Source organism: Eleutherodactylus coqui, chromosome 7 (genome assembly GCF_035609145.1).
Source record: "Eleutherodactylus coqui strain aEleCoq1 chromosome 7, aEleCoq1.hap1, whole genome shotgun sequence".
NCBI lineage: Eukaryota > Metazoa > Chordata > Amphibia > Anura > Eleutherodactylidae > Eleutherodactylus > Eleutherodactylus coqui.
The window spans coordinates 148,497,847-148,510,811 of NC_089843.1; the positions used below are offsets into that span (position 1 = coordinate 148,497,847).

Sequence of the window (12,965 nt, forward strand, 5' to 3'; positions counted from 1 at the left end):
TACTCGAAATGTCCACTCATACAGCTCTGCCGTACAGAAGCGTGCATTCTGGTGCCTGATTCTGTAGCCAGTAATAATCCCAGCTCTACTGAAAAGCCTCAATTGTACTAAGAGTGATCACAGGGATGGAGTGGAAAGCAGCCAACAAGGGCCGATTCTGCCAATGATGTTACTTTTGTCAGCCAAAGCAGCTCCCTTGAGAGAAGATAAAACTACTTGTCCGAACAAAGGCTCTACAGCCACGTAGACAATACTTGGAACTTTGACTGTTGTAAGTATTGGGCCATTTGTAGACTAAAGCTCATGCATTCAGATATGTTTACCAAGTAAATTGTTCCCTTACAGAAAGGCAACCATTGAACAGAAGGACAGCATTCGCTTGATGCCGCCTTGTTACGGATAGGGTTAATGAATCACTTGGAGACTAGCCCAGTTCCACAGCTGCTGCAAACTCTGGTCCTACGCAATCTGACACCCTGATATTATGCGCTCCTTCCACCCCCACCCAAACTCTAAGACACCTTTATTACCATCTACCATTTGTCGACCATTTCTATAGACATAATTCTTTATAGGCTTATATCTGGAATAAAGACGCAACTATTCACTATTCAACAATAGATCCATTTGAAAGGCATTATAATACTTATAAGGCAATATTATACAAAGTTACACCAAAAACATTCGTTCAGTTTCAGCTTTTTTCACTATAATCTAGCTATAACATCGGCCATCTTGAAAACGGTTATGCCGTTAGATTTATCAAAAGGCACATCGGCATTATTATTGGTATATATAGAAAATAAGTAGAACATTTTTCTCTATAAGGGCTCCTGCCCACGGAAGGATATTTGCTGCAGAATCCGCGGCAGGCGTCCGCACCCCGGATCTGCAGCAAATAGCGCCACAAGCAGAGGAAAAAATGAAGCCTGATCCATTTTTGTGCAGATTCCGCCCTGACTGCTTCATTGAAGTCAATGGAAGCAGTCTGATCCGCAGCCCTTCCGCAATCACATTGTGGAAAGGTTGCGGATTCCGACTATCCGCAGTACAGTTTGAAAAGTGAAAGTAAAATCACATGCGGCTCTGCTGCTGGCAGGGCCGGATTCCAGCAGGATCCGGCTCTGACATGTACAGAGGGCCTAATATAGTATATATAGTATTCGCCTCTTGTGCATTTTTTTAACACAACTTGTTATTAGATACAGTGGTTTTTTCTAGCTATATGGGTTATTTATAAAGACTGACAATAGATGAATGGTATACTAGTCTGGTAGGAAAAGCTGTGACACCTATATTTGACAATATAGGAGAAGTCATCATTACTAAACAATGCCAGGTCTATCTGGACATTGTTGACTACTAGAGATGAGCGAGTATACTCAGTGAGGCATATTACTTGAGCGAGTAGTGCCTTAGCCGAGTATCTCCCCGCTCGTCTCTAAAGATTTGGGGGCCAGCGCGGGTGACAGGTGAGTTGCGGCGGGGAGAGAGGGAGATCTCCCCTCTGTTCCTCCCTGCTCTCCCCCGCCGCTCCCTGCCCCCCGAATCTTTAGACTAGCGGGGAGATACTCGGCTAGGGCACTACTCGCTCAAGTAATGTGCCTTAGCGAGTATACTCGCTCATCTCTATTGACTACCCCTTTCTAGGAATAAGTTTGTTGGAGTCAGTAAGAGTTGCCATATTTTTCACTGCAACTGTGCTATACAAGTAATGTTGAAGAGTAGAGGAGAAGAGACCAAACCTGTAGAACCTGACGTTAGATTGAACTGTGCTGAAACTTCCTTTCAGCGAGAACCCAAATATCAGGCGGTTTGTTTCTACTTAAATAGAAGTTCATAAAGACGCCTAGAACTAGTAGTGGGTCTTCAATGGATGTAGCTCAATGGTTACTGTTGACTGGTATTGCAGTACAATGCTGTCAGGAACACATAAAACCGAACATAAAAAGAACAACCATTTTTAGCAACTAAAGAACAAGTTGTTGGATCAGAATGACTTCACTGGCGGATATCATGCGGTAATAAGAGAAAACAACTAGGCAGCTGGTAACAAATCAAAAGAAGGTCTATGTCAATCATGAGTTGCCTCACTCAGTGAAAAACAATGTTCAGCGACAGCATGTAAGAAGTGTTTTTCCAAAGACTGGGACAAAAACAGTTCAAGTGATGTGCAAAAACAAAAATCCGCCTTTAAAGAGGTTAATAATTAAAGGGGTGGTCTCGCGAAACCAAGTGGGGTTATACACTTCCGTATGGCCATATTAATGCACTTTGTAATGTACATCGTGCATTAAATATGAGCCATACAGAAGTTATTCCACTTACCTGCTCCGTTGCTAGCGTCCTCGTCTCCATGGTTCCGTCTAAATTCGCTGGCAGCTTGCTTTTTTAGACGCGCTTGCGCAGTCCGGTCTTCTGCTCAGCGCGAGCCGCTTCAGTGTGTTAGACGCTACAGCTCTTCTGCGCATGCGCAGACGAGCTGTAACCTCTCGGGAGCGCGCTGGAGCAGAAAGGTGCAGAAAGTTCAGCAGCCCAGCCGAGCGGAGACGAGAAGCCCAGCCGAGAAGCCGCCCATGTAAGTCGCCTGTCCCCGGAGCCCACCGCCTGCCCCCGGACCCCACCGCCTGCCCCACCGCCTGCCCCCGGAGCTCACCGCCTGCCCCCGGAGCTCACCGCCTGCCCCCGAAGGTCACCGCCTGCCCCCGGAGCCCACCGCCTGCCCCCGGAGCTCACCGCCTGCCCCCGAAGGTCACCGCCTGCCCCCGAGCCCGCCGCCGTGCTGCCCGAGCCCGCCGCCGTGCTGCCCGAGCCTGCCGCTGTGCCCCCGATGCTGCCCGAGCCTCCCGATGCTGCCCGAGCCTCCCGCCGCCGTGCCCCCGATGCTGCCCCCGATGCTGCCCGAGCCTCCCGCCGCCGTGCCCCCGATGCTGCTCCCGATGCTGCCTGAGCCTCCCGCCGCCATGCCCCCGATGCTGCTCCCGATGCTGCCCGAGCCTCCCGCCGCCATGCCCCCTATGCTGCTCCCGATGCTGCCCGAGCCTCCCGCCGCCGTGCCCCCTATGCTGCTCCCGATGCTGCCCGAGCCTCCTGCCGCCGTGCCCCCGATGCTGCTCCCGATGCTGCCCGAGCCTCCCGCCGCCATGCCCCCGATGCTGCTCCCGATGCTGCCTGAGCCTCCCGCCGCCATGCCCCCGATGCTGCTCCCGATGCTGCCCGAGCCTCCCGCCGCCGTGCCCCCGATGCTGCTCCCGATGCTGCCCGAGCCTCCCGCCGCCGTGCCCCCGATGCTGCTCCCGATGCTGCCCGAGCCTCCCGCCGCCGGGACACACACACAGACAGACACACACACACAGACAGACATATATATAGACAGACAGACACACACACACACATATATATATATATACACAGACAGACACACACACACATATATATATATATATACACAGACAGACAGACACACACACACATATATATATATATACACACAGACAGACACACACACACATATATATATATATATATATATATATATATATATATACACAGACACCCACACATATATATATATATATATATACACAGACAGACACACACATATATATATATATATGTGTGTATATATATATATAATGTGTGTGTATATATACACTCACGAATACGCGTATGCGTATACTCGTACACACGTATACTATATATATATATATCTCTATATATCTATATATAGATATATAGAGATATATATATAAAAGATGTGTACACGCATATATACACACACACATTATATATATATATATATATATATATATATATATATATATATACACACATACACATATACACACGCATATAAAAAAACACGTGTGGGTATGTGTGTGTATATATATATATATATGTGTGTGTGTATATACACTCACGAATACGCGTATGCGTATACTCATACACATGTATACTATATATATCTATCTATATATACACACACATATATATTTAGGTGAAAAAACTATTTCATCTAAAACAGTGGCAAGTGAATTGCAGGGAGGCATTACAGTACCTTCTGCTGAGAATTCAGCACTGGACAGCTCCCTGCTATAATGAAGCCTGGATTCCCTTGTGCAGGGGGAAAGGATCAGCACTGGACAGCTCCCTGCTAATACGAAGCGTGACCGGCGTCTCGGGAGCGAGCACGTCGGGCTGAAGCAAGCGCAGGGAGAAGAAGCGGCGGCCATCTTTGGGAAACTTTTTATAAGTTCATGAAACGCCAGAACTGTAAGTAGGAACCGGCTTTAAAAGCCATTTACATTGGTACTTAGTATTGTATACTGAAGAAGGGGGACTGGGCAAAAAAAATATTTCACTGCTGCCTCGAGACATCTCCTTTAACTAGATTTGCCAACAATGTAACATTAAAGGGGTTATCTCATCAGAGTGATCTGCAGATCACCATAGGTCTAGCTAATTTTGCTGGGTGAAGCCAACTCCGGACAGGCATCTTCCAACCAATACAGTGGAAATATAGTATTACATGGCAGCTATTCAACTGCATGGACAGCCCGAAGTCCACCAGCAGTGGAACTCACTCTTCAGGCTAACAGATTTGCTCCTGAGTGGAGAAATCTCCTTTTATGACATGCATGTCCTGAAAGAGTTTATGAGCAGAAGTTGTCTTCAGTAGATTAGCCCTTTCAATGAAGGTGAAGAACAGCACATCTGTGGCAGGTACAAATATAGATTGTAGAGCATGATCTAGTAAGGCGAGATTTAATCAAGCATGTCTGAGAGGCATAGGAAGAGTATAGTTTCTCCTTTAGGAGAGCACCTAAAAGGTGTGGGAGGAGACTTATAAAGCCATCCATGCTCCTTTGGTAAATATGCAAATGGAAAGAGACCATCACCCTGAAACAGCTGTTGTGCATGGTTATCCTGGCTTTGGCTCACAAATTCCAGTCATTGTCAAAAGAAGTCTAACATTGACTTGCAGGAATGCTGCCTTCCAATTGAGGTCACTGCAGAGATATTGTTCCATCTTTCTATTTGCATTTTGAGAGGGATCAAGGCTGGCTGTACAGAAGCAGATTCGAATTGTGGAATCCGTCATAGTCATCCACGTGGACTATCCGTGGTATTACGCACACATTAACCCTTTCCAATCCAATTTGTATCGCGGTTTTCCTAGGGGGCTTACTCTTTTTCTGCTGTTACACAACGGCGCTATCTGCTGGCTAAAGCATGAGGGGACACGTTGGATAGGCTCCGACAGCAGAGAGGCTGGCAATATACAGTGAGAGAACCCCAACGGACGTCTTCCAACATCGGAGCTGTACAGCCTTAAATCATAATGTCTTTAGACGTCAGACAGTGGATTGGAGAGGATTAAAAGAATAGAGCCTTTGCATGCCCACTCACATTAGCGACTGCGATTTCCGCGAGTGGATTTAAAATCACATGATGATCTACTTTTCTGCAGAATCCGCATGGATGGCTTCCATTGAAGTGGAGGCCGTCCGACCTGCGTCTATTCCGCAATTGACATTGCGAATAGGCTGCAGGTACCCGCTTCATCGCCTTGTGATGGCACAGAAAAAAAATATATATTAAAAATCTGTACTGCGCATGACCGACGGCTTGCATCTGCTGTATGCAGGGTCAGAGTCTGATTCCGCTGTGGGCTCCTGCATGCGGAATCCATATCACCCGTGTGCAGCCAGCCTTAATGTAGAATGTTCCTCTACTGTGACCGCTTTCCAGGGGAGACAGAGGGGGCTTCTAGTGACTGGGTGACAAAACAGCAGCTTCGAGAAAATCAAGAAGGCAAACAATTGTCGCTACCAGAAAGCTACTTCCTGCCCTAGAGACTGAAAAGACAAGAGACGACATATGGAGTACTTCCATTGAAGGCTACAAAAGAAATACTGCACAATGTTACTATACAGAGAGATTTGGGAACAGTTCAGTTGTCACTTTTGGCTGGGGTTACATTGTTAAGTTCCAGCTGAGAATACAGATGAAACACGAAAGACTTATCATTTCACAAGGTTTAATGAACTGCTTGCCTGGCTGTGATAGATACATTATTCAGGTCTACATTCTTACGAAAAACAATTAAAAAGACCCTTACGTAGTTGTCTCTTGCAGACCAGCCTGGATAGAGCTGCATGTGTAGTTGCCTCTCTTTTCGGGCTAACTCGTAATATTTGGCCTGTTCTTCACGGGACAAAGCATGCCACTGTAAGAGAGAAAGTACAGCTTTAATAATCGCATGTTATATGTATTGTAAAGGGGGAAATATCTTCACTGAGAAACATTTCTGGAATTAAATATTCAATAAAGTTACACTATGCACAAAACTACATTTATACACAGAAATCCATAAATGTAATTCAACAAGTTTCTCCAAGCCAATAAGGCCAGATCAGTTGAGTAACACAATGCATGTCAAGAATATGAAGGTCACAGTTCGTAGAGTAGCATTGAGTCATGCAATGTATACGTTACAATGGAGCAATTGAAAAAGAATGGTGTGAAGGCTGAAGCCAGTATTTACTAAGACCCAAACCCTTTTTTCCAACACATTAAGTGTTAGCACATGTAGACATGGCATTATAGGCATGTGCAGAGTGAATTGTGTACAAGGAAATAGCTTTGCTTTTCCTCTTAAGGCCCTCTTACATACTCGATTATCCGGCGTGAATATTCACCCAATCTCTGGGTCACGGATCAGCCGGCAAACTGGCAAATGCTCGTTCTTCGTTAATTTTTAGCAAGTGCAAAAATACTTGCTGGTGAGTTATAAATCACCACCAGGTCAACAAGGAGATGCACAATCAACCCAAAACAGCTCTATGGGGACAAACAATCATGGTAATGATTGTTCGCCTCTTAGACCCCATTTACACTGAAAGATGATCGCTCAAAAATCACTCAAATGACAGTTTGAGTGACCGTTTTGAGTGATCATCTTTGCATAGTCTATAGTAGCTAATTAGCTACTAAAGAGCTATGCAGGCGGAGCGGGACACAGCCGCTATCGCTCGGTGTACAATTCAGCTGTTTTGCATAAGCAAACAGCTGCGTTGTTCTCCATGCTTACAGCTCGCGTCCCGCTGTGAACTACTAGCGGGACACAAGCTGAAAGAATCTTATCAGCGCTGCTGATGTCCATGCATTTAGATGCAACGGTTATTGCTCAAAAGATGTCTTTGAGAGAATTTTGAGTGAGAATCGTTGTGTCTAAATGGGCCTTCAGCAATTTTCGTCCTTGAAAGGACATCTAAATGAGCGTGGCCAATTACCATGCTTTGGCAGTCGTCGCATGCTACATCAGACCAAGAATTGGCAGTGTAAGGAACCCATGCAAAGCAGCAATCGAACATCTGCTGAATTTACAGTACAAGCTATGTGGAGGATATCTACAAAATTTATATGCAGTATATCAAATTCTACCTATATGGGGGCAAAATTGCACCAAGATCTGTACAAACTGGTGCGTATTTGGTGTAGATTCACTGCATTGGGAAGGTCCGTGGCAAAATCCATCCCATTTGCTGCAGGTTTTGGCATGCATCGACAGCAGACTTCACCTCTTCCTCTGAATGGGTAAAATCTGCTGCGGATGCATACCAAAATCCACACTAAACTGTGCAGAATTACTGTGGATTCTTGCACTATGGAAATTCATCAGATGACAACATACATAGAAAAAAGTTGGCTATAACAATTAGGCAGCCAGAACAGTTCTGAAGATCTGAGACATATCAATGAACTTAACTGTTCTTGACCTGGTAAGGCTTTTCATTACAAAATGCATCATTTCCCCCCCAAAAGGTCTTGACCAGAAATCCAAAATATTAATAGCATTATACAGTGAAAGCTAAAGCATAGAATCTGAATTCCATAAGGATAGTAGAAGTATTAAGAATTTATCACATTTCAGTGCTGAAACCAATTTAGCAGGTACCTAAGCATTGTAGAGTGATGTTGAGAACATGGTCTAAGCTGGTGTGAAATTTGACATTTTATGTTGCCTCTGCATAACCTATTATACAATGTGCAGTAAAAACACTGATTCAGCAATAATAAAACAGGAAGCCTACACCGAAATGTACAGAGATGAGGATACCTGTTTTCGACTTAACACTCTTATTTGCCACAAAATCAATTTAAATCCTTCAAATGGTGTCACCATAATCCACTTTTATGGTCGGCTTTCCAGCTGCCACAGTGACATATGTGCCTTGGATGTGAATAGGCGTTATGTTGCCAGGAAAATGCAATGTCGGCTGTACATGTTTTAAAAGAGAAGGGCCTGATAGCCTTAGGCATGGAGATTAGATAGTGGCTTATCCCAGACAACATGCATTTTAAATATGGAAAAATATAAGTATCGGGAGCAGTAGATCAATAACCAAGGAGAAGCATGGGCAAGAAATGTGTCTCTAATTAGGCCAAGGTAAAACACACTCAACGAGTCCAATGCCATAAATGCTTATTCGAGTTTGTAGCCGACGGAATAACACGGTTTGTGTTTAAAGGGCCCCAGGTCTAGAAGATCTCTAGTGGCGCCTAGTCATTAATGCCTTATTCCCACTCTGTAAAAGACACCTAATTAGTTCTTGCAATGCTTCCACCACTTTTAATTACACACTGACGTTTAATACCTGTATTAGCACTTCCTCAACATCTGGAGCGGATCTAACTCCCTATTGATCTGCTATAACAACATATTTTATGCTAAAATAGATTTCTGTCAGCCTCAGAAATGAGTAGAATAGTCAAGGTTCTTATCAACTTTTTGAAAGTATAGAAATAAAAGGAAACGGATATACAGTAGTTTCATTCTCCAGTGACAGGAGGGTTAGGAGGATGCTTCTATCACATAGGTCATACACAAAGCAGCTACAAAGTCACTGCAGATAAGTTTTGTCTTTGTATAGGAATAAAATCTAAAAAGTTAAAAGTTCAAAAAAAAGCAAAAACTAGAGATTTTAAAACATATATAGGTACAATGCAAACCCCACTAAAGGAGAGCACATCTAGTTAGAATGCAGACAGAAGACAAAGAACTACCTACAAGGTAACCGGGCATAGGACTACAACCAAATCCAAGTAGGTCTCCGAGATCCTAGGATATAAAAATAGGAAACCCATATCTACAAAATCTGATAATCCAATCTCAGGATAAGCGGCTAGGTGGAAATAAAGGTAAAATTAGAGACCACAACAATGGCCATTTGCTATAAGGGGTATATAATCTAGGAGGAAATATTATATTGTGAGAATTTACAGGATCTAATAGGATCCAATGAAACCTACAGAAAAGAAACAAATCTGCAGCCCAACCACATACAAACAGAAAAAAGGAGGAGGAACTGAATGCGTTCCACAGAGATCTGAAGACTCTAAAACCAGTTCAACTGTCCTGGATAGGAAACCAGATGACTCCATACAGTCTCAAGTGCCAGGAGAAGGTGTTAACCTGTGAATCCCATCAAAAGTTTAACGACAGTTCATGTCTGCAAAATGTCTCTTCATTATTAAATTAATGTTCCTTCTTCCTATCTTCTCAGATATATGCTTGTGAGCGCCGGTGTGTGACCTGTAAAGCCGCAGAAGGGTTGTGCAGAGTTCATCCTTAACAAATCTTAAGAAGTGATGTCATCCTGCTTGGCTGTGCTGTTCATTATATTTAACGAGGTCGACATCACTACTTTGTGAAAGCAGTTTAGGGCTCGTTCACACTGGCGTTGGCCTCGGTTAACCATTTTTGTTTCTCTGTTCAGTTTCAGGAGCAGAGAAACAGAAATAAAAAACAGTATTATTAAACTTTTTGGTTTTATTCCCCATTGATTTTTTTTCAAAAGACAGAAATATGAGGGGGTTCTCAAAAGAAACAGATTTTCTTCTTTTCAGTTTGCATTCAATTCCATTCAGTTTCATTTCTATTTTTCAAATTAATGGGAATATGTCCATTAAAAAATAGAAAAAAAACAAACAAACACACACATACCCCAATAAAGACAATAAAAAATAAAGGGGTAATAAAATGGAAAAGTTGAATTCCGTTTTTATTTCTGTTTCTATGCTCTTGAAATGGAACAGTGCAATGAGCTCCCGCCCCCTCTCTGGCCCTCGTTACTGTTTGCAATGGAGGGACGGGGGCAGAGTGAATGCCTATAAATGTACAATATACTATAATACTTCGGTATTGCAGTATATTATACATTTATAGGCATTTTATTAAGCCCTGCCACAGGAAGACATCCACAGCAGACGTGGAGGTCTTTACAAGACCCTGGGCCAACACCGTAACTAAATGGCTCCCCAAAGGAGAACTGTTTAAGAGACAGAAGGAACAGCAAGACTCTAAGACAGTACTGACAGCAGCATCTAGAGGGATAATGGCAGCAATCAGAGTTAACTGCAATCTCAGTCATTGTAGTTAAGTGTCAGGAAAAAAAGAAGAAAAAAAAAAGCTAAACACCCTGGAGCAGGATTGTTAACTGAGACCGCCTCCTAGATTGACAAACATCCACCATACATGTATGGCGGGCTGACTAATGTTGGCAAGGGCTTAATAGTTATTCATGTACATACTATGATTAAGGTCACTGTGACCCTGGTGTGTATACAGCAAAGTCTCTGTTATATTTGAATAGACAAAGATAGTGACTTTAGCAGTGATGGTAAAGAACACAATACAACAAAAAGCGCTGACTGACCAATGAATACATTGTGGACTTTCAAACCAAAATTCACTGCATGAGTCGGGAAGGGGGGGGGGGGGGGGGGGCAAAGTTAGATCGGTAAACACTTAAGATTGGAAATACATGACAAGGATAAGAGAAGCTACGGTTCCAGGAAGTACATGGTCCATGCTATGGTACCCTAGGGACTTCATGAAATGTGATAGAACAAGGCATGCAAGTGAAACAAAAGCTCTGGAGTTTATTGTAGGAACTTTCAGACAACCAAGATATAAAATCATTAATATGGGGCATGCTTAATTACAGCAGCATGACTTTACCCACACAAAAAACGTGAATCAAAGTGGAAAAACCGCAGCCACAATCTGAAAGCTTGAACTATGTGCTTAGCAATAAGCTATTAGAAGGTGATCAATAACTGTAGTATTGGCTCTGTCAAGCACAGAACACTATTGCTTATTGGGTAAAATAAGGTATTGGAACATATACTGCACATTGACCAGCTCCGGCTAGATGACCAAGCTCAGTCATTTATGCCCATTCAGGATACGATACAGCAGAAGGAGTTACAACGCAAAAACAATATTTTTTCCTAAGAAATGAAAGTGAGTAATGTTATAAGTAGCTTAACTTTTCCAGTAGATTTACCCAACACTAACAATGACTGACTAAATTCCAGGATCAATAATGATTTGTGCACAACGGGAAACATTAGGAAAACCGTAGAAATGAAACAGTTCAAAAACAACGTGCTGTTAAACAGAGATACAAAATCATGCAGTCTTTACTTTAAGGGGTTAACGCTCGACTACTAGCAACACAGTTTACTTGACACAGAACTCAATCCCCAACTGATAGATCTCTATTATGTAGCCACGTGTCTCTGTGGCCCTACCTCTGTAACCATTAGCGCCAAAACACTTCACATCCTACACAACAGTCCTTTTAGTTATTGGTCTACTTCCTAAAAGCCGTTCACAGCTACAATCAATTTGAGGTCGGCCTCCCTTACAAGTTACCAATGTGCTCCTCGATGCCTTCCTTGGTCTTGATTCATAGCTCTACAGCGCAATCCCACGCTCTTTCACTGGCAGTCTTAAAAAGTCCTCTGCCGATGCTCTCTGTCTGTGCCAAGCAGCCTCCGTCTCATCCAAGGGTTCAGACTCCCAATGCCTTTTCCTCTCTGGCAGCAGCTCCTATGCAGATCGTTACACCCTTTCAGCAGCACCTCAGCTCACTTACACAGTCGCTACATTCTCTCTTCTGTGGTGCAGCTCCAAAACCTTTTACTCCAGTTAGTGGGTACCCAGTAAACACAAATGCAGCGAGTAAGCACTGCATGGTTGATGCATCACATTTAAGCTTTTCTGTAGCCTGAGTTTGTATCATCAGTCTGGCTTGATAACATTCTATAAAACTACTTGTGTATTCAACAAACCTATTTTAATTATCCCAATAAACATTACAAACAGTGTACAGAAGTGGTAAACCGGGGGATGACCATGTGGCCATCAATATTCTAAAGTGACAAGCATCAGGGTCATAGCTTTCCTGGAAGTGTGTGAATCACAGGAAATTAACAGCAAAAATGATTCATTTGTTTCTGGGAAGTGAATGAGCGTTGTGTGCTAAATTCTCTAAAGAAAATGAAAGTACACTGTGTTATTGGCTTTTTTTTATAGGTTTGTTAAGTCCTGCAATTTTAGAAATTAAATATGAAAGTCATGCACTGCCACCACAGCCAATAGACTCAACACAGCATTTGAGTTTACTAGAAGTGTTTGCAGCAAACAACTCCTTTAAACGTTAACTACTGATGGCCTATCCTTAGAACAGACCACCAAGAATAAATCAGATGCCACCCGGGATCCCTATGATCAACTGGGCCAATGTGCTTGTACACTGAGCTGATTTCTTCAGGGAGCAGACAGCTCCATTACCGCTGCAGTGGCCAGGGTTGGCATTGCATATCCTTCTTCACTTTAATAGCAAGGTTGCTTGTAATACCAGACCTGGCCACTGCAGTAGGAACAAAGCTGTCAGTTTTCTGTAGAAATCTGCTCACTGTATGAGCGCAGTGGTCTGGTAAACTGATTGGCATGGGTTCCAAGCAGTAGACCCCCACTGATTACTACTGATGGCCTATTCTTAAAGGGTTTATAAACTATTGAGGACATATCTGTAGGAGATCCATCTAGAAGGTATGTCTGAAAATGGCACTTTTTACACAGCATTCCACATGTATTAATCTGTCCATTT

At 43.3% G+C, this 12,965-nt stretch overlaps 1 protein-coding gene across 4 annotated transcripts in view; it reads right to left on the reverse strand.

The window, feature by feature from the left end:
• LEF1 (lymphoid enhancer binding factor 1) overlaps positions 1 to 12,965 on the reverse strand; it is a 117,539-nt gene that overhangs the window by 26,305 nt on the left and 78,269 nt on the right. For all 4 annotated transcript variants that reach the window (XM_066573815.1, XM_066573816.1, XM_066573818.1 and 1 more), the window contains one exon: positions 6,122 to 6,229. In XM_066573815.1, coding sequence (XP_066429912.1) covers positions 6,122 to 6,229 — 108 coding nt within the window. The remainder of the gene's footprint in view (positions 1 to 6,121; positions 6,230 to 12,965) is intronic.